Raw genomic sequence first — 22,299 nt, forward strand, 5'->3', positions numbered from 1 at the left:
CCATATATTTGTAAATGTCCACTCACATATTTAACCGACTTAACAGTGTACAATGTGTTCCTTCCTTCACAGTTCACACAGTGCATGTCACTGCTGGGATACAGTGCCCCAGTGCACCATGGGACTGATAAGGATGGATGTGGATGACTGAACAGCAAAGAATAGATATGCCTCCATAGCAACACCCCGGACCATCCCATAATAGCAAAGCACAGAGAGGCAGCTAAGAGGAGAGTGATGAGGTCTCGAATAGCTTACTCAGCGATCACACTCTATTCAGCACTGTTGAAGCACACAGAGCTGTGTGTGTGTGTGTGTGTGTGTGTGTGTGTGTGTGTGTGTGTGTGTGCGTGTGTGCGTGCGTGCGTGCGTGCGTGCGTGTGTGTGTGTGTCTGCTGTGTTGTAGACCCCCAATGCCAGGTGACCCCTGTATCAGTGTGTTACAAAGCAAAATGTGACTGTATGCATTTGTGTCAATGTGCATGTCTTTCTTGCATAAGCAGTGTCAGGCTGTTGTTAGGCCATAACAAAAGCTGGGTCCCTCTCCATAGTGGCAGTTGCTATGCGAGGATAACGGCATCCATTTCACAGTGTGGCACTCATTCTCTACTATTCATTCTTACAGCAGAGTCACAGCCATATGTTTAGAGTTTCAGTGTCAGCCACAATAAGTCACCAGCCAATCATCCTGTGTCCTGATGAATTTCTGTTTTACATTTGTGCTTCAAGTAAAACAAAATGTGTCCGCTTGATTGTAGCAGTCTTTTGGAGCTTATGGCTGAAACTGAAAACTGTAGCAACTAAACTGTACCTTTCACTCTGCCCTTTGTGAGCTTGAACTCAAAGTTGCAGAGTTGACTCGATCTCACATTTCTGTTGGTCTTATCTACCCCACATTTGTCCTCTCTGTTTCCTTGAGCTATCCTGTCGCTGCACCGTGCACCAATAAGTCAAACTTTTCTCTACCACAGACTTTGATTCAAGCCCTAACATGCTAAGCTTGGCTTCTGTAATTCATCCCCATGGGTGTTCAGTCTGAGCAGAGATGATGAGAAAATTGCTAGAGTAAGAACCAATGCAGTATCCTAAACCTCCAACTGCCCTCTGACCGTTCTATTAACCTATTGTTATCTGCATTATATTCTGTATTGTCCTTTATTGAAAATCTTTCAATTACAATCACTAATCAATCAGTCAAACTCAAATTAAAACATATAGGAGTTGGATATATATATAAAGATTGGAAGTTCCTGACAAACTCTGTTGATTGACAAAGAAGATGAACAATTTGGTTAGAAGAAGATGAAGGAAGACGAACTACGCAAATGAAATAAGGAGAGGAGAAAGGATTCGAGAAAGAAAGAAGGGTAATAAGCCATTAGGACCTGATTGAATAATTAATCTGGCTGGGAAAGGAGAGATGGATGGATATAGTGTCATGTTTATACGAGAAGGGGGTGGAGGCTCGGGAGGCGGTGTAAGAGAACCAAGAGATGGGATGAATGGAGAGTATGAGGGCAGTTAAAGAGTTCTGCAGGGGGACGGGGTTCAGGGAGTTTCTCTTTAGGTGCAGGGATGTCTCAAGTTTCACAACACAGTGCTTGGAGAGTCAGAGACCAAGGCAACGCTGAAAACAAAAGGGAGAGATCTTTCACCTAAGGACTGTTGCTATGACTTCTGGAATTACATCTTCAGAGTGGTATCTGCTCTTAAGACTTGTTGAAGGAATAGAAAAGCTGTCATCTTGGTGGTTGAGGTAGAAGATAAGAGACATACGAGCTGTTCTTCTTGTAATCAACAAAAAATGAGCTCGCAAACTGATTCAATCAACATATTATTTCAAGAAATCTACAAGTGTGAGTATGTGTAACAAAGAAGTGGTTTGAGCCAACCTAGGGGAGTATGTCGATAAAGCAAAACCAAAATAAAATGTTAAATATAATTCACTAGTGAAAATGTTGGCGCTGAATTTCACTTTTTAATGATAGTAATGATGGGATCCAAAACAGCAGGTGTTGGGTGCAAACCAGTGCAAACGTAAACAGTTCCTTGGCGTGAGACGTGCTGACAGAAAGTGTAATCTGTGGAGGCTGCAGCCTGACTCTGCGGCTAATTGGCTGTCACACAGCTTTCCTCTGAGCCTCGTACCGCCAGGTGAGTGAGGGAAGAGCCAGCTTAGTATTCTATCAGTTTAAGCTTAGACCACTCATGAAATGACATTAACTGCAAAGATAGTACAAAAAAAAGGCTGGAAAAGAATGACAAAAGAATGTAAACAAATTATATAATACTTTAAATGTTTATGTTTTCAGTTATGAATCTTGAGGTCTTCAAGGAGCCTCTGCAAGTTATAGGCTGTTTAAAGTAGTACTTAAAACAATAATTTTCTTTCTCGCTAAGAGTAACATGAGAAGTTCGATACCAATTCTATATTTGTCCGTTGAATATGAAGTTACTTAGTCGGCTTAGTCTAGCATAAACACTGTAAGCAAGGGGAAACAACTAATGTCAAAATCCACATACCAGCATCTCTTAAGCTTATTTATGGAACCATTATATCTTGTTTGTTTATATCATATAAAAACAAATGTTTTAAAATGTCAATTTTAGTGAAAAAGATAAGTAGGCAAACATTGTGTGGAGAGAAAAAAGGCTTACTGTTTCCTCCTGTGTCCTATCTTTGTTTTATTTATTGATACCAATTTCTCTTTCGGTTAATACCAGCCTCATTCCACTTTCTCTCTTTATTCTTCAGCACTACCTCGCCTCTCTTTATACCTCTTTCCATGTTTACCCAAGTCAGTTTCTCTCCAACAGGATTTTCAAAGATGTTTTACCTTGCATGGCCTCAGATCTACTTCATATAGTAAACAAATCTCTTCACTCAGGTATTTTTACACAGGCCCTGAAAACTGCAGTCATTAAACCGCTCTTAAAAAGGAATAATCTAGATGCTTCAGTAATGAACAATTACAGGCCCATATCAAACCTCCCATTTCTAGGTAAGATCATTGAAAAAGTGGTTTTTCAACAGTTGAGTAATTTCTTGCATTTAAATAACTGTTTCGATGTGTTCCAGTCAGGCTTTCGTCCAAACCACAGCACTGAGACTGCTCTTGTAAAGGTCTTTAATGACATCCACTTAAACACAGACAGTGGCAGAATTTCAGTGTTAGTATTATTAGATCTCAGTGCTGCGTTTGACACTGTTGACCACAGCATATTACTAGACTTTCGGAAACAGTTCTAAATTGGTTTGAATCCTACCTAAAGGACAGAAACAACTTTGTTTCTATAGGTACATACACATCTGAGTTGACAAATATGACATGTGGGGTTCCTCAAGGCTCCATCTTGGGGCCTCTTCTCTTTAACATCTACATGCTACCACTGGCTCAGATAATGAAAAACAACTAAATAAGTTACCAAAGATATGCAGATGACACACAAATCTACGTAACAATTTCACCAGGAGACTATGCTCCAATTCAAACACTGAGTAAGTGCATTGAACAAATCAATGACTGGATGTGTCAGAACTTTCTCCAATTAAACAAAGATAAAACTGAGGTAATAGTTTTTGGAGCAAAGTCAGAACGTATAAAAGTGAGTGCTGAGCTTCTGTCTGCAATGTTCAAACCAACAGATAAAGCCAGACATCTAGGTGTAGTCATGGACTCTGACCTGAGTTTCAACAGTCACATTAAAACAGTTACTAAATCAGCCTACTATCACCTAAAGAATATATCTAGGATTAAAAGACTAATGTCACAGCAGGATTTGGAAAAACTTGTCCATGCTTTTATCTTCAGTAGACTCGACTACTGCAATGGTGTCTTCACAGGTCTCACTAAAAAATCTATTAGGAAGCTGCAGCTGATTCAGAACGCCGCTGCTCGAGTCCTCACTTACACTAAGAAAGTGGATCACATCACTCCTGTTCTGAAGTCTTTACACTGGCTTCCTGTGTGTCAAAGAATAGATTTCAAAATACTGCTGCTGGTTTATAAAGCACTGAATGGTTTAGGCCCAAATTACATTTCTGACCTCCTGCTAAATTATGAACCATCCAGATCTCTCAGGTCTTCAGGGACTGGTCAGCTTTCTGTCCCCAGAGTCAGAACTAAACATGGTAAAGCAGCGTTCAGTTATTATGCTCCAAATATCTGGAACAAACTCCCAGAAACCTGCAGGTCCGCTGCAACTCTGACTACTTTTAAAACCAGGCTAAAGACTTTTCTTTTTGTCGCTGCTTTTAATTGAACTATTCATATCTTAGACTGCACTGTAACTTTTATCCATGTATTTTTTCTTTTAATGTTTTAAATTTAAACTTAATTAATTTCTTCATGACATTTATGAGAGGGACTGCTCGAAAGTAGGATATTTGGGATATCCATCGTAGCCAGGGTTTACAATCAGTTTTTGGGTGATTTGTACTGAGGAACAAGTATCACATCACCGACGGGTGAAAAATTGTGTTTTGGTAACACGGGGTGTTCAGGTAACACTTAAAGACTTTGTTATGGAACGCAAAGCAGAGTAGGGGGCTAGTACACCCTCCTGAGGGTCCGATTGTGGATGTCATGCGAGCATAACATGGTGAAAACAATCAGTCTAAATTAACAATCGGGACCGAAATGTTCGGATTTCCAAAGGGAGATTCTGTGAATAAATAAAAAATCAAGAACCGAAATAATTGAACTATTCATATCTTAGACTGCACTGTAACTTTTATCTTTTAATGTTTATTTTATTAGCTTTTCTTTTTAATGACTGATTTTAAATACCATTTTCTTAATGTCTTTCATTTTTTGTTTTTCTTTTAATGTTTCTTTTATTATCTTTTACTGTTTTTAAATGCCTTTATCTGAATGTCTTTCATTCTTGTAAAGCACCTTGAATTGCCTGGTGCTGAAAGGTGATATATAAATAAACTTGCCTTGCCTTGCCTTACGTCAGCAGGGTGAGTGAGTTGATGGGAAAGCTTTTTCCCCACCTTTTCAGATAGGAAAATGACAAAATAACAGCGTGCGCTAAGAAAAACACAGCATGCATTGCATTTAATGACCACTGCAAGGTCAAAGTTAAAAGAGATTTTAAAAAAGCCTCCCATGTTGGCTTGCGTGCAGTCCCATTACAGAGATACATGGGCTGTGGCTGCACACAAAGACACTTCCCCTTAGGCTTGGCTTGTCTTTGCCCCGACTCACTTTACCAAATCTTGTGCATGTGTGTGTGCTAATTAGGATTTTCATGGGCAAACGTGACAACAACCTTAACATTGTATCCTGTCGTCACGGCTTGAACAGTCCGCAGGCATTACAGGCTCTGCTCTTGCATGGTTCAGGTCTTATTTGACGGACCGTAGCTTCTCAGTGCAGTTAGGTGTCTTCTCCTCTGCCAAAGCCCCTCTTACCTGTGGGGCTCGATTCTGGGCCCCATCCTTTTTCTATTGTACATACTGCCCCTAGGTTCAATTCTTACAAAATGTAATATCCCCTTCCATTGTTACCCTGATGATGTACAGATCTATCTGCCTCTCAATCAAAATGCCAACTCATTACAGCAGTTGAAGGACTGCTTAACAGAGATTAAATCCTGGTTGAGCCAAAACTTCCTCACCCTTAATGAGAGTAAGACCGAGGTCATCTTTTTTGAACCCCAACCAATAGTCTCCCTGGTTGATATTCTGGGCTCCCTCAATAAAAATATCCTCCCCTCTGATCTTCAACAGCGCCTTTAAATTTGATAAGCAGGTTAGCACTGTAGTCAAGACCAGCTTTTTCAAAATACGACTATTGGCTAAGACCAAGTCGTTTTTATCTTTTAAAGACCTAGAAAGGGTTATTAACGCCTTTGTTACCTCAAGACTGGATTACTGCAATGCTTTGTATGTGGGTATGGATCAGGCCTCAATTAGACGCCTCCAGCTAGTTCAGAATGCAGCTGCATGTCTTCTTACTGGCCATAAAAAGCACGACCATATCACCCCAATTCTGGCTTCATTGCACTGGCTTCCAGTTCGTTTTAGAATAGATTTTAAACTCCTTTTATTTGTTTTTAAAGCCCTAAATGGGCTGGCTCCTGCTTATATAGCAGAACTCCTCCATCGCTACACCCCAGGCAGAGCCTTAAGGTCGGCTGATCAGCTGTTGTTGATAGTGCCTCAGACCAGGTTTAAAACCCGAGGGTATCAAGCTTTTGCAGCGGCTGGCCCTAGGCTCTGGAATACTTTTCCCCTCCATGTGAGGTCGGCCCAGACCCTGGGGTTTTTTAAATCAACACTTAAAACTTTGGCTTTTGTTTAATTATCTATTTATTCATTTATTTACTTATTTATTTATTCATTTAGTTCTTTATTTTAATATTTATAACATAACATAGGATTTCATAAAGTATTTTTAAAATAGTTTATACATTATTCAAATATAGGAATAGTAGATAGGATTACTTAAAATATAGTACCTTCTATTTCATATTTTTTCCCTTTAGACCATTGCCATTTATTCTTAAAAATCCTTACCCTTACACACCCCCCATTTTCCCTCTACTGCTCTATGGCCTTGTAGAGGGTAACGGTACAGAGTCGCTTGGATAAGCGGGGGAGTGCATCTGACGAAGAGATAGGTTGTTGTGCTCCCTATCTCTGTTTCTTATCCTATATCTAATAGAACTGCTCGGGTCTTGATAGATTGAGTGGGGAAGTTCATGAAATCTTTTTAGAGGGTTATTAAGAATAACTTTTATCCAATGACCTTTTCCCTCTCTGTCTGTGTCTGTGTATTCTCTTGTTCCGATTAACCCAGCCAAATCTTTTTTCTTGTTTTGTATCTATATCTACGCCGGGATCCGGAGTCGAGGCTGATCCTCTTGCTGTAGTCCTGTGTCTTGGATCCTCTATCCTGAGTTCTGGATTAAGTCGTGGACTTCGGGTCGTGGCTGAACCTATCTCTGCAGTCCTGCCTTGGGTCTCGTCATGCTGCTTCCCTGATGGCTTCCACAGGATTGTAGCTGACATCCTCGTGGATTCATCTTCTTATTACAGACACATGCATTTCCTAACATTCGGTCTATATGCTGTAAAATGTATTATCTCTTCGATTTACACACGGCATCTATTGCACGTCTGTCCGTCCTGGGAGAGGGATCCCTCCTCTGTTGCTCTCCCTGAGATTTCTCCCATTTTTTCCCCTTAAACTGTGGGTTTTCTCTGGAAGTTTTTCCTTGTACGATGTGAGGGTCTAAGGACAGAGGGTGTCGTTTTTCTCATACTGATATTCTGAACAATCTGTGCTGTTGTATTTGCTGTAAAGTGTCTCTACTGTAGGCTATTTTTATTATATGTACAGCACTTTGGCTCGACCAAAAATCGTTTATAAATGTGCTATATAAATAAAACTTGATTTGATTTAACATAAATGTTTGTTTCAGTAGTACCTAGCACTGCTATTTTCGATCTCTTGCTCACTTTTTAAACTTTTGTTCTCTTTGGAATTACTATGATATAATATCTCTTACCTTCTTTCTGTGGTGTGGCAGTTTCTTCATCCCCTGCCTCCTTGTCAGCACTGCAGTGGTATCCCTTCTTCTTCAGGATGTTGCAGATGAGGATACCCAACAGGCCCATCACACAGAAGACAGGCACAATAGCAAAGACTGCATACTCTGCTGACTTCTCCTCAGCGCTGCGCACCACTGTGCCGTTGACCGGCCCTCCTGCACCACTGGAGGGACCTTTACCAACTGTCCGCACCTTTCTGACATGCAAAGATGCTGAGAGAAATGGGAAGAAGAAAGAACAGAGAAGAGATTATAAAGCATGGTCTTAATCTCCAAAGGAATGAGTAATAATTGTCAACTGAATGATGGACAAAAAGAACCATTTCAGACACACACTCCAGGATCTCACTTACTTTTCACACACAGACTTTGGGTGGAAACTCCTTCTTTGGCAATGGAGCTAAACCTGCAAAAAGAAAGAAAAATAAATAAGGGAAAAGAGCATTATTAGAGAGAGATTATGTATTTTTTTCTCAACAAAGCGAATGACATGACCTAATTTAGAACAAGTTACAAGCAGACAGGTAAGCCTTACCCAGGCAGACAATCCCCACAGACAGCATCTGAAGTTGCAGAGCCAGGGGTTGTAGCCTTACGGCCGAGGATCTCACAGGCTGTGTGGAGTACGCAAGGTTCAGAGTCCAATGCATCTGAAAAGCTTCCAGTCGGGCACAACTGACATTGCACTTCCTCTGCTGGACTCTGGATCTGCCCACAAGCCTGCCAAGAAAGAAAACACTTCTAAACTCAAGCAAAATAGGCCACTAAGCACAAAACAAGAGTATCCCTTTGGTGATGGAGAGGATGAGTGTCTCTGTTAACTGGAATAAAAACAATGATATCCACCTTTTCACTTTCACATACATAGATTAAAATCATTTGCAAGAAAGAAAATAATTCACCTTCTTGAAACAAGTGTATTTAAACAGGTAGGGAGGGGAGAGAATAAAGGAACATGGGGAGAAAGTTTGTAGACTCTGATGGTACAACAAAATACTTATAAGGAACCAAAAGCACTTGATAGCAACATATATTTTAAAAGCAGAGTTGTAATTAATAATTTAAATTCAGCTCGCTGTCTCACCTTGGAAGGCTCCTGGCCGGCAGGGCATTGCATACACACACACCCTTCCCCCCACCGACACTGCACTGCTGCAGTCCCAATACAGCCAAACACCTGGAAGACACACACACACACAAGCTCACAGATCAGTGGAGGTTTACATTAATGTGATATTGATACACTTACAAAATTGTGATGTTCATGTCATCTTGTACAATGCACACAAGTGTGTCATGTTTGCATACAAACAGTCCGATGCACATGTTTACCGTGAGAAGGACAAGAGCTGAGCAGCAAAGGTGGTTCCTCATCATCTTCAAAGTATTCTTCTATGTTCATATGATCTAAAGGATTGAGGACAAAGAAAAAAGTCAGAAAAAGGGTTCATCACGTTTTCAAATAAGGTCAGGTTCATGTAGATATGGGTTAAAAGAGCATCATATAAATCACCTTAGTCAACACACTGTGCCCTTTTAGCAAACACAATTTATTGACCCTTTAAGTGCTTAGAAATATTTTATAGTCATTTGGATGACCTATAACAACACTTATGTCACGTGCACGCACGCGCACACACACACTCACATGCACACTCAACCACACACGGTCACATGGCGAAAAACACCTGAGTCATATTTTGCAACTCATCAAGAGCGCAGTTACTCGAGGGACAGGGAGGTAAGGAGTAGTTGTAAATGCTGTAAATAACATTTACCATGAATCAGGTTCTTTTTATGGCCGACAGTGAATGAATCAGGGCTTTTCCTGTGGCTATTTTTGAGCAGCTTGTACTCTCACCCACATCTGAAGCAATTATTCATGCTACAACCTATGGCTACAACACATTAATTTGCCAACACATGGTGAATTTGTCAACGTGTGAGGATAGCTGCCACTGGGATGGGTATTTCCAGTCATTGAGTTATAGATTAATACCATTAACCTTCGACAGGAAGATTACACTGCTTTGTTTTGTTGTGGTTTTTTAAGGCAGATGCTACACCCGGGTGTCTGAACTTAAAAATGCTATTTACACCCGTGTGCCCGAAGCTAACAATGCTATTTACACCCGTGTGCCCGAAGCTAACAATGCTATTTACACCCGGGTGTCCGAAGCTAACAATGGTATTTACACCCGGGTGTCCGAAGCCAACAATGGTATTTACACCCGGGTGTCCGAAGCCAACAATGGTATTTACACCCGGGTGTCCCTAGCTAACAATGTTTTTTTGCACCCGGGCTACACATTAGATACTGTGGAGGTATTTATGGAAATGTGTCTTTGATAACTCCATTCTCTTGTGCTGCTGCGTCAAATTGTAATTCCCCGGGTGCAAATACACATTTTTTTTAATAATATTGGAAATAAGGGAGAGGAAAAGGTCAACAAGGATGATCTTTCTATATGCACTGATGGATCTCGTATTTAGATCTGGGTGCCACAAGCTAATATTGTGTAACAAAAAACAATGTTGTCCCTTTTTTGTCTGAAAATATTTGAGACATATTATTTAGCATAACTCCCTAAAGCTCACACAGATATACATATCCATATGCACACAGAATAATGTCGTCATAAAGCCATTTAAAAACATGTATTAAATGAGATGTTGTATAAACAAATGTATTTTATGTTTAATTAAAAGGCAGCAGAGCAGGGAAAACAGCACAGTGGCCAACCAACGTGAAGAGGATAAAGGTTCAATTGCTGTGACAGCAGTGAGAAATCTAAACCTGAAATCCAGATTTCCTTGACTTCTTTATTAAACCCAAGAAAGAAAATGCATTAAAAATGTTGTCAAACTGCTGTCACTTTAAACATAATTCACTGTTATGACTTTCACTGTATGACCTAAAACATCCTTGTTGAGATGAATCTTAAGCAAACAATTTGCTACAGTATAAAACACACACACACACACACACACACACACACACACACACACACACACACACACACACACACACACACACACACACACACACACACACACACACACACACACACACACACACACACACACACACACACACACACACACACACATCCCAAGAGGAGGACTTTTAGTGATTGTTTGGACCCATACAGGCTTGGAAAACAGCCTCTGACCAAAGCAAAATCATATACCCAGTTTAGAATATGTCAACCAAAACATAGACTAATACACTAAATAAAACTGATTTACAGCATTATGATGACAAAAAGAAGGACAGAAAAAAGATGAGAAAGTGGAAAGTAAAGGAGTAAGACACTAACGATGGAAGACATTTTGGCTAAGAGAGATACAGGCAGTGGGAATGCAGGATAATATGAGAGTATTTGATAAGGAGGAGAAAGACACAGCAGCACACTTACCCCAGACTTGCAGCTGATTGACACTGTTTCCGTGGCAACTCAGTGAAGATGCTGTGTAAGCTGCTACAAATGCTGAGTCAGGACTAAACTAAAATATAAATTTCCTACTGATCCTAACCTCAACCCTTACACTTGATAAAGGTCGTACTTGAACAAGTAACTTAAAAATGACTACAAGATTTTTAAAACTACAAAATTACTATTAAAAAATTATTTCTTAGGATTAGCTCTAACTGTGAGAGAGTTCAAACTAAAATGCAACTGAAGAAATCAGATAAGTGAAACAAAACTCAAGTCTAGTGTTGCTGAATGGAGAATTCAATGTACTTGCATGTGTCTTATACTGTCTCTCTGACCACAGACACACCCCTGACCTCCTTAGGACATGCCCTTTCTATCACTGCTAAAACACAGTGTGTGTGTGTGTGTGTGTGTGTGTGTGTGTGTGTGTGTGTGTGTGTGTGTGTGTGTGTGTGTGTGTGTGTGTGTGTGTGTGTGTGTGTGTGTGTGTGTGTGTGTGTGTGTGTGTGTGTGTGTGTGTGTGTGTGTGTGTGTGTGTGTGTGTGTGTGTGTGTGTGTGTGTGTGTGTGTGTGTGTGTGTGTTGTATGTGCATGATGGGCGAGGCCACTTTAATGCACTCCTTCGCTTTGACCATGCAGCAAAAATAAATGTTTTAAACATTAGCTAGCAAAGCAAATCAAGACTTCTCCCCTTAATTCATTCTGTTTTATGTTTAGTCATCATACAGTTTATCACTAGTTTATAATGTGCATGTGCGTTAAGTGTGTTGTGAAATGCCTTGATATCGGTTTTTGTACACATGATCTGTGCATTACTTTTTACTGTCTCAGGTGGCTCGTGACACACACACACACACACACACACACACACACACACACACACACACACACACACACACACACACACACACACACACACACACACACACACACACACACACACACACACACACACACACACACACACACACACACACACACACACACACACACACACACACACACACACACACACACACACACACACACACACACACACACACACACACACACAGATATTGAATGCCATAAAAACCAGCCGCCAACAAGTTGTGCCTTACAGAAACAAGAAAATAAAATATGTAACAAGTTTATGATTTTGGTCCGGCAAGGACCTCATGCCAATGACAGGCCACTAAAGCATAATTTCAGGGAAGAAGAAAAAGGACAGAAAAAGCACTTGTTTGAAAAAACAACACATGGCTGTGGAGGCCAGAGAGGAGGATAACAGAGAAGGAGGAATTTAAATGGAAAGAGAAAAAAGTGGCAGGGAGACAGCCTATAGCATGATATATATAGAAGCATGTGTTAAAAAGCCATATAGACCAGAGCAAGAGGCTAATTACAAGTCATACACAGGCACTTACAGCTCAAATGCACACTTGCAAACACACACAGCACACAAAACACTGCTGTCAAAAATGATCAATAAAACGACAATGATAGAGAGGGTAAAACATAAATGTGGCCTGCAATTAGGAACCTCCTTTTTTAGGAAAGTGTCAAGTAACAAATTGGATGGGGCAGGTTTTCCACAGAGAAACTCTCTTAACCTTCAGGGGTGCAGTCACTGAAAATAAGCCCTACTTAAACTCCAGCGGAGTAATGTGAAATTGATTTATCATTTATTAATGCATGTATTCCATAATCCTCATACAGCATTCTGACTTCAAATTTGACCTGTTTGAAAAGGCTTTTGCATTCCAATAGAGGCATGACAGCATCTACCCAAGTCATTTCCATTATACCATTCACAAGCATTTTATTAATGGATCCAGCCAAAACAATTACTTATGGGGACGAATAAATCATCCTGGATATGTGGGCCAGCGTAGTTTGCCAACCATTTTCCCTGCTTGCAAAGCAGCTTGTATTATAAAATTCATTTGAAAAAAGGACCCTGACTACTGATATGAGTCAGCCATTCACAGCCAGGTGAATTCAAGCCAGGATTGTCGGTTTACGATGGGTTTTAATTTAAACAGCAGCTTCAGGTTCCTCGGTGTCCACATCACTGAGGACCTGACATGGACTCTTCACACTACCACCATCACCAAAAAAGCTCGACAGCGGCTCTTCTTCCTCCGCAGGCTGAGGAGGTTCAACATGGACTCCAGGATACTCTGCAACTTCTACGGGTGCACCATAGAGAGTATCCTGACTGGCTGCATCACTGCCTGGTACGGCAGCTGCACCGTCCTCAATCATAAGGCTTTACAGAGGGTGGTGAAAACTGCACAGCACATCACCAGGACGGAGCTGCCACCCATGGAGGACCTTTACTCCCAGAGGCTAGGGAAGAAAGCCCTCAGGATTATAAAAGACCACCATCACCCCAGCCACAAACTGTTCTGTCTGCTGCCGCCTGGCAGGCGGTACCGCAGCATCCGGACTAAAACCACCAGATTCAGAGACAGTCCTCCCACAGGCAATAAGACTGTTAAACACCTGTACTGTTGAAACAACATCCATAACATTCATCTGGCTGCTATTTAGAAATTATTTCTAATATATCATATTCCAATAACTTGCATATAGACTCTTATTGCACTATTTCACTTTTTTTTTACTTTTTCTTTTTGTATTTACTATTTACTTGCACTATATTTTTTTGTTTATCTGTTTTCTTGTGTTGCACTGTTGAAGGAGCCTGTGACCTAAGATTTTCATCGTGATAATTACACTGTAGCTATGTTCATATGACAAATAAAAACCTTGAACCTTAACATTTTAAAGCCATGAAAAAAGTACCAAACATATCACACCACAAATCGTGAAAAACGTTTCTTAACTGGTTCTGGTAGGCAGGATGTATTGCCATTGGAAAAGCTAGCTGCTTCCCCGTGTTTTGAGACTTGATAAGCTAGGCTAGCATGCTGTAAAGCCATGGTTAATGGACAGATAACAGTGGCATGGATCTTTTCAATGCAGTCTAAGCAAGGATGGGAATATGTGTAATTCTGAAATATCAAACTATTGCTTTAAGAAATCATTGACCCCTAATTAATCAACCTATTATCCCTCCATTCACTTTGTCATCCCTTTACAAAAAATATCTGAAAGGCTTTTGCCTGACCTCATGGATACAACACATAACTGGTTGTCTTTTGTATTTGTTAAGATTAAGCACTAATATTTATATACTACTCTAGTGCTAGTGATATTGAGTAATGCTATCTTGTTTGGCTTGGAGATGTTTTATAAGAGAATAGATATTCTGAACTATACTGTAGTCCACATTGGACCCAACATCTTTCAACACAGATTCACTGAACAATGAAGAGTACATTTTGGTCTGAGACTTCCTTTATCCCTAAGAGAGGTAAGTGCTTTGTCTGCTACCTTTTGTGTCTCAAATCCTTGAACTCTCATACTTTTTCCACATGCACTTTCCACAACTCTTGGTTCTTGAGTTGTCAAATCCTGTAATTGCATTTTATTGTTTGCATGTTTCCTTTTTCCTAATCCAGCTTGCTTCACACCTCTTTCAGCAATGTGCTTTGGCTTGGAAGCTGCAGTCAGATATGTGTATTCATAAAGAGAGAAAGAAAGACAGACAAAAGAATAGAAAAAGTGAGAGAAGACAAAAGCGTGGGAAGTGCAGGATATAACAGGAAATTAAGATCTCTCCGAAAATCCCAGCATACAAAACAAAGAAGTCATACGACACCAACACGCACTAGTCTTTCGTCATTTTATGAGAAAACAACAAAACAGGATAAAAAATCATAACACCTCAAAGGAAAAGGAGAAGAGTGTGACGCCTTTTCCTAAACTGTAAAACAGTAATTACCCAAAACCCTGGGTGCTGCTGTTTGACACATCCCAATAACAAGTCGGGACAACATCACATGACTAGTCACATTTTCTGTTTTGTTCAGGCAACCTAAAAATAGTAATAATAAAGAAGTAATGGGAAAGGCATGACAAAAACACGGACGTTGTTCTATTCTGTAGTGGTTTTTGGCTCGTTGATGTCATGCAGCAGCTAAACAGAGATCTTACTATGTGAAGCTGTGAAGGAAAGAAGAACCACAAAAGGGGAAACACATGAATGAGTGGAGCTCCTCTGCTTTCAGTGTGAGGTGACTGAGTGGTAGGAGAGATCAAGGGTAGCTGCCACGTTATTGGCTTCATAACAATGAGCCATGTTTCTCAAGTAGGCCTACACAGTAGTCTGGTTAGACATGAGACTGCAATGATACTATTTTAATGCCACCATTTTTTTTGGTGTCAAGTCTAGAGTCACAAGTCATGCTTACAGATTGGAATATATTTAAAGCAACAACTCTGTAAACACATTCTCATTAAACAGCAATGAGACATCTGCTGAGTCAACAGCTTGTCTTAAAAACAGCCTATAGAGAAAGATTATTTAAAAATAGTGACACAAAGGTAAAGGTAGACTATACTGTCCTAGTGAAGCATTCAAACACTTTGGCTTAGATGACAGATCTGACTGTTAATGTCTTACTTTCCATTATCAAGTACTTAAAATAAGCCTATTTCAGGTAAGCAGTGTTCTTTCTGCATCGTTCAAATAAACTGATCTCTTTGCAGTTTACTAAAACAATATTTGACTGTATTTTGTCATAATTAGCCATTTGTAGACAGAAATAGATGCAACAAAGACATCAGATTGATGTGACAATTAGTTAATTAATTTTCATTGCAGTGCATTGACCTCTATAATATTTGCTGCCATGTTATAAAAGGTTGCAAATGGCATATTTAAATAAACTCATTAAAGCATGTGACAACCACGTTCCCATGCCCATAGTAACTGAACCTTGATCAATAGCCAGCCTTACCTTTAACCAAAATATACTTGAGGAAGTAGTTGGCCAAGTGATTTAAAGTGTAGAATATTCACTACCACATAGACATGTAAACTTCAGTGGCGAACCGTATCTATCAATGTCCGTCTTTTCACTGAATTGTCGTCTTGAAAAGGGTACTCACAACAATTCCGCAACAACTTCATCTTCACCTGTTGCACTTGTCATTTCAACGTTAAAAACAATAAAACGGCATGAATTGCTTCGTCACATTCATCCTCTGTCTCGAGCCAGTTAACTAGCGGGCCTTCTGGAGTACCCTGGAACCGAGGGAAACTCTGAAAGAATACGCCCATTGGCTACAAATCAATATATGATTGGTTGATCAAACTGTCAATGCAAACGTACGCTCTCATTCAGTGCAACGGCCAGGGCATTCGATCAAGGATGTAGAATACCTTGGTTGAAGGATATTCTACTCAGAGACCCAGAACAAGATCTGATTGGTAGTTTTATTTTCTAACACAAAACCACTGAAATGCGTAGTGCATGGTCCGAGAAGGACAAACAAATCAACGTAACACTGTAATATTACAGATGAACAACACAGATACGATTCTCATTTATTCATTTTATATACATTTTATTACATTTTATTTATATAATTAAATCGATTTTTTTGTTTGTTTTATCTGAGTGTTCCAGGGTATTCTCTGAATACCTTGAAGGCCCTGACGGTTCGCCACTGGTAAACTATAGAATGGATTATGTTATATTGAGTGTAATAGCAGCCGTTTGCCTGAGGTAGCTTCTCAGTTTAATTCTCTTTGTCATTTGCTCTGTAGGTGTGGTGATGTGTTTTCAGAGAAAGACAGACATCGAAAGGATTATTCTTTCACTTCTGCAGGTTGAGAAATCGTCTTTTGATTTAGGCTAAAAACCCTTTTAAAATCCATTCGATTATCTCAGTATTGCATCATCATCAAGTTATTCTCTTGAATCTGGAAGAGTTTAAACTAAATGGCAAATATATTATACTGTAAACCTACAAATGATAACAAATTAAAATGTATGTTGTTGCCCAGAATATTGAGATTCATCTTTGCTTTAGACTTGATTAAAACAAAGCGATGGCCATGTTTGTGTATACTTGTGTAAACTAAAGGAGCCTGAATGCTCTTTTTGTACTTGAAAATGGCTGATGGACCTCTTTCTACAGCACTAGAAAAGGCATGGTTTTCCCACTTTGTCCCGAGATAGTAAGGTTTGACAAAGAAAAGTCAACCACAAAGTTCCCACGGCGATAATCGCTACCTATCAAGGCCATTAGGTCACGTAGCATGTCCAGCCATGGGGAACACCTCTTTATCTAACGACCTATAGAGTAAAATACAATAGAAAATAACTGAGATGGCAAAAAAGGATTAAGGTAATTACACTCCATTATCCATCAGACATTTCGTGGACTAAGAGATAATGTGCACGTGTACAACAACGACGTGATCGGGACTACCATACCCTCTGTTTTACTTAATGGAGGTGCCCATTATCGGCAAATGAAAGGCAGATTTACGCCAACACTTTCTACGTTATTGCGTAGACAATGTCTCATTATGGGGATCGTGTTTGATAAATGGTCTGATGTCGCCTCTCCGCACTTGTCTGCGGATACGTTTTTCTCGCTGTCTCTTTGTGTCTGTTATTCGTCCTCTCTGTCCTTGGGTTGACGTTGATGTTACGTCGTAATGTTTTCCAGTGGAACTGTACACCGGCAGAAACTTATCGGGCCTCTCTTGTGTCTCAGCTGTGACAGATATCACTGAGTTGGAACGAGGGTGGTTGAATTGACTAGAGTTAGAGGGCAAGAGGAAGAAGAGGCAAAAAGACAGATGGATTTAAGTTTACAGCCAGAGAAATACCACTGCAACAACCGCCGGAGATCCCACAATATATCAGGGTGACAGTGCAATGTCCTAATTTACAACCACCATGAATGCATACGCTATACGCATACAAATGTAACTCTGGTGATACAATAGAAATCTTTCCTTTCCTTTTGTTCATTAGAAATATATGCCACAGGTTGGCTTACTCATTCATTCAAATGCTCTACTCTAAGTTCCCACTGAAATAACTTTAAGTAAAATTACAAATTGTAAGAGTTAGACATAAAGCCTGAGTTTGTTTGCCTGAATTTAACTCATCATCAATGGTGCCTTTCGATTAAGTCCGGGTTTACAAGATGTTTTAAGGTACATTGAAAGATTTAAAGTGTTCAAGACCATTTTTGCTTTAATCAATTTAGATTTTTAGGTCTGCCCTCATTACAACATAGTGAAAAACTGTAGAATTGCTGAAAACAGAAGGAGATATTTTTCATGAGGAGACAAAGACACTCTGCAACTATTTTAAACTACCAGAAGCCAACCACAAAGCAATTCTGGCTACAAAACAACCCCAACAGAATCTAAGGCGACTTAAGGAGAACATGGGGCAACCTGAGTTACAAAAATGTGTGTGTCAGAGTAGAGATGTTTTTGAGTCTGGTATTTTCTCTTACCTCATCAACATCATTAAAGGTGGATGTAAATTAACTCCTTCTGTTCACAACACCTTAAATTATAACTTACAAACCAACTAAAATAAAGCAATTGCCATTTCCTCACACAAAAACAAGTGTATGTGGTGTAAAAACAACACTTACAACATGTAATCTCTATTTGTCAAACAAATACAGAGGATTTTACCAAGTACTGTTTAAATCAGCGAACAAATCGACTCAATTATGAATGAGCTAAGCTCTGGTAGAGAAAATATATTGTCTTACAGTATCTATACAGATTCTAGGCCTATGTATGATCATTTAAAAGAGCTGTTTAATGTAAGGCTAAATTATAAATTACCTTTTCACTTGTCGAAACAAGTCTCTATAGTTTCCTGCCTTTAGGGAAAGTATGTTAACTATGTGCAGAGATAAGTAAACCTTGAAAAGCCATGTCTGAAAGGAAAAGCTGGACCCTTACGTAAATAGGCTACTTAAAAACTAAGCTTGATCATAATAGTTGTCACTGTAGGATTGCCAGACAACTGGATTTTGTGACTTTCTAACAGAGCCAAGCTAGCTGTTTACCCTGTAGGCTATTCTGTCTTAGTGCTAAACTAAGCTAAGCCAAGCTAGGCCATTGTCAAAAAAAGCAAATTTCATGTGAAACTATATTACATTAATGAAGGCCGTGTCAGTGAGTCCGACAGTCGGAGGCCACAGTGACGGCCCGTCCACACAGCGGCGTGCGTTGAAGCTTCCAACGCTTCTGCCCATTCTCTTTGAATGGGGTGACGTCACTTTTAGCCGAACTGCATTTTGGGAAGCGACGTGGAGCGTTGCTGGCGTTGCTGGCTTCAAAAGTTGAGCAATGTTCAACTTTTGACGCCTCGATGGAGGCGTCAGCCAATGAAATCCCGTGTATGCAAATCTGCCAGTACAAGCGCTAGCCAATCAAACCGCGTGTATGCTGGGAGAGACTACGCAGGTCATTTCCTCATATTCCAAAAAATGGAGGGAAAATTCATTATAGCGGTAGTGAATCACCCGGTGCTGTATGATCAGTCTCTGTTCATCTACCGGGATACAAACTGGAGGAGCGAGGCATGGAGGGAGGTGGCAGAGACAGTGGATGAAACTGGTAGGTTTTCGCCTGTTTGGGGATTTTATATCCAGTTTACTTCGTTTAAACATTGCTATTGCTTTGTATGTCGGGGGCGGGAGACTCATGTGATTGGTTGTTGGTCGCGTTGCTCGCAAAAAAACCCCAAGCTTCAGACACACCCACCGCAAAGCGTCAACGCACGCCGCTGTGTGGACGGGCCGAAGGCTGGAGTTCCAAACTCTGGGAATGTTAAACATTTTAAACACCTCCATATGTGAGTTTGTAGGTATACTGTATGTGAAAGCCTTTCCTCATACCTCTGGAAGAGCGTGAACCAAACAGATAAGCAACTCTTCAGTGGACCCAGCATGCAAACCAAACCACAGACACGCACACTTACATCTATATATATTTATGGATCCAAGTTTGCTGGGTTTTAAGTTGAATTTGATAACTCTATAAAAGTGCTGAGAGGTTCAATTTCCTCTCTTGTTTGGCTACATCTTCATTACTCAGTGGTTGGATTGTGTGGATTCTCTCCAAAGTTTTAAACACACACACACACTCACTCATTTGTGCCTCGCTGGTGTGTAATTTGTTCTGGCAACATAAAGCCAGCGATTGGTTCATTTGAGTTCAACTGGCACATTGTGGTTGCCTTGCAGATTTGTCTTTCCTTCCCAAGAGTTGGTCTTTGGGGTACGAAATGCTACACTCTCTTTTCTTAAAGCTTATTTTTAAGACCGTGTAATTAAACAGTACACAGTGGGAAGTGAGAGGGTAGATGGAGAAGACAAGGGGAAAGGGTCATGAACTCAGGCCCTGCAGAGTTACTGCTGTCTGCTTTTGTCCTTACAAAATCTCATGGAATGTGACTGAGCAACCAGGTACAAACCACGCTTTACATACAGTGTGGCAGTTTAACGTAGAAGCAGAAGTGGAAGATTTCACCCCATTTTCTTAGGTTATACATGCAGTTTCAATTGTATGCTCCATTGAACAAAAAAGCCACACATTTAAATAAAAGTTAAACTAAAGAGCTACTACAACCGTACAGTTGACTTGTCCCTCAATGTTGTAGTTGGTCAATTAGAATGTATGTTGGGAAGTTTAATCATTAAAACAACTGGATAATGTTTATTTGTAAAATGTTAATCTTGAAAGTGACAAATGTAGACGTTTATTAAATCGGATGGAGTAAAAATGACAGTCGTTCTTTATGAAATGAGTGGAGCATAAATTAAAAGAAGCATAACATAAATGTATCATTGTCAGAAAATGTATTAGCAGCTATTTGGATATGGATTCATAATTTGTAGTTTTATAAAAGCAAAACATTTGGAACATTATTTGGCTCTCTTACTTTTCGAGTTTAAGGATAGGCTGTTTCTCCTTGTCATGTGTCAGAACAAATAAGGAAGGGATCAAATATGCATCACCTTTGTAACTTCAGGCACAAAAGACCTGGAGCGTCCGGGAAGTGACTCTTTATTTTTTCTCCTGACGAACACTTCCTCCTCAGAAGGACAATGCCTAGGGTTCACTTTAGATACTGCTATCCATCTTATCCTGCTTTACTATTAACTAAATTACTTATATCATGCTTGGATGTGTGTATGTGTATGCTAACTGTAAGACTATTTGAGTGTTTGCATGCTCGTGCTAATGTATTTTTGTGTACAGGTTCCCCTGTAATCATCCATTCCTCCACCAATCTGCCTGAGAGCCCTGAGCCAGCTTGGGTCAGGCTCTGCGGTCGGTGCAGGGGGAAATTCTTTGGCACAGAGTTTCCTGGCTGACATTGGGGAGGCAGGCAAGCTGCTGTGGCACGGGGATGGAGGACGTCTGGAGGCATTCCCAACCACTCAGTTGGACGGACGGACGGACAGATGACAGGGTTGATTTATTTGACTTCCACATGCACATAAGCTCAAATAGAGTTTAATCATTTTGTTGGGTTTTAACCAAAATGTCAAAGTGTAAAGTAAATGCTCGGGGGGAACACTGTAAGCTTGGGTTCAATTTGGCCCAGGATACATCCACGACTGCTAATCAATGTCATGGCATTGTATGTTTTGTGTGTGTGTGTGTGTGTGTGTGTGTGTGTGTGTGTGTGTGTGTGTGTGTGTGTGTGTGTGTGTGTGTGTGTGTGTGTGTGTGTGTGTGTGTGTGTGTGTGTGTGTGTGTGTGTGTGTGTGTGTGTGTGTGTGTGTGTGTGTGTGTGTGTGTGTGTGTGTGTGTGTGTGTGTGTGTGTGGTATAGTTACAGATGTCCTCCTGAGTGCAGTTGACTTTAAAATCAGTGAAACACGATAAGATGGACAAACCTCAGACACACAGAGCAATATTCATGGGCATTTTAGGTTAAACCATGTTAAAATCACACACACATCAAAACAAAAATGTAAGGACACTATTCAAAATTCAAGCTATTTAATTCTTAAAGAGGTTTCTGAGAAAAATAGACTAACTCTCAAATTATTTTTTTGTGAAATCTGGTCCAACAAGATGGTAGCTATAAACATGAAGTAAAGCAGGGGGTTTTGGTAAAGTGAGTTCCTGAACTTTTGGATCAAACCATCGCTTCTCTGCTCCTCTCACTTTTGAAATATAATGTGACAAAACGCACTTTGGTCCAACCATTTTAGGATATTTATTTCCCAAAAAAGTGGTCAGAGTAGGCTACCTGACAGGAAACAGGGTGACTGTTTAGATGACATTTTAAAAGCTTTGTGAGACATACATTGAAATCTCTGTTCACATGTGCGGTGACAAGACAGCGCAGATGAATAAACTTTGCAAATCCTGCAAAATCCTTCCTAAAATGACTTAT

General features: G+C 40.1%; 1 protein-coding gene across 1 annotated transcript in view; it reads right to left on the minus strand.

Annotated features, from left to right (window-relative positions):
- Nucleotides 1-22,299, minus strand: part of relt (RELT TNF receptor) — a 28,250-nt gene that overhangs the window by 4,704 nt on the left and 1,247 nt on the right. Inside the window, 5 exon segments of the mRNA XM_034096904.2 lie at nucleotides 7,522-7,776; nucleotides 7,917-7,969; nucleotides 8,099-8,283; nucleotides 8,648-8,740; nucleotides 8,896-8,970. Coding sequence (XP_033952795.1) covers nucleotides 7,522-7,776; nucleotides 7,917-7,969; nucleotides 8,099-8,283; nucleotides 8,648-8,740; nucleotides 8,896-8,940 — 631 coding nt within the window. The 5' untranslated portion in view covers nucleotides 8,941-8,970.

Source organism: Pseudochaenichthys georgianus, chromosome 13 (assembly GCF_902827115.2).
Source record: "Pseudochaenichthys georgianus chromosome 13, fPseGeo1.2, whole genome shotgun sequence".
NCBI lineage: Eukaryota > Metazoa > Chordata > Actinopteri > Perciformes > Channichthyidae > Pseudochaenichthys > Pseudochaenichthys georgianus.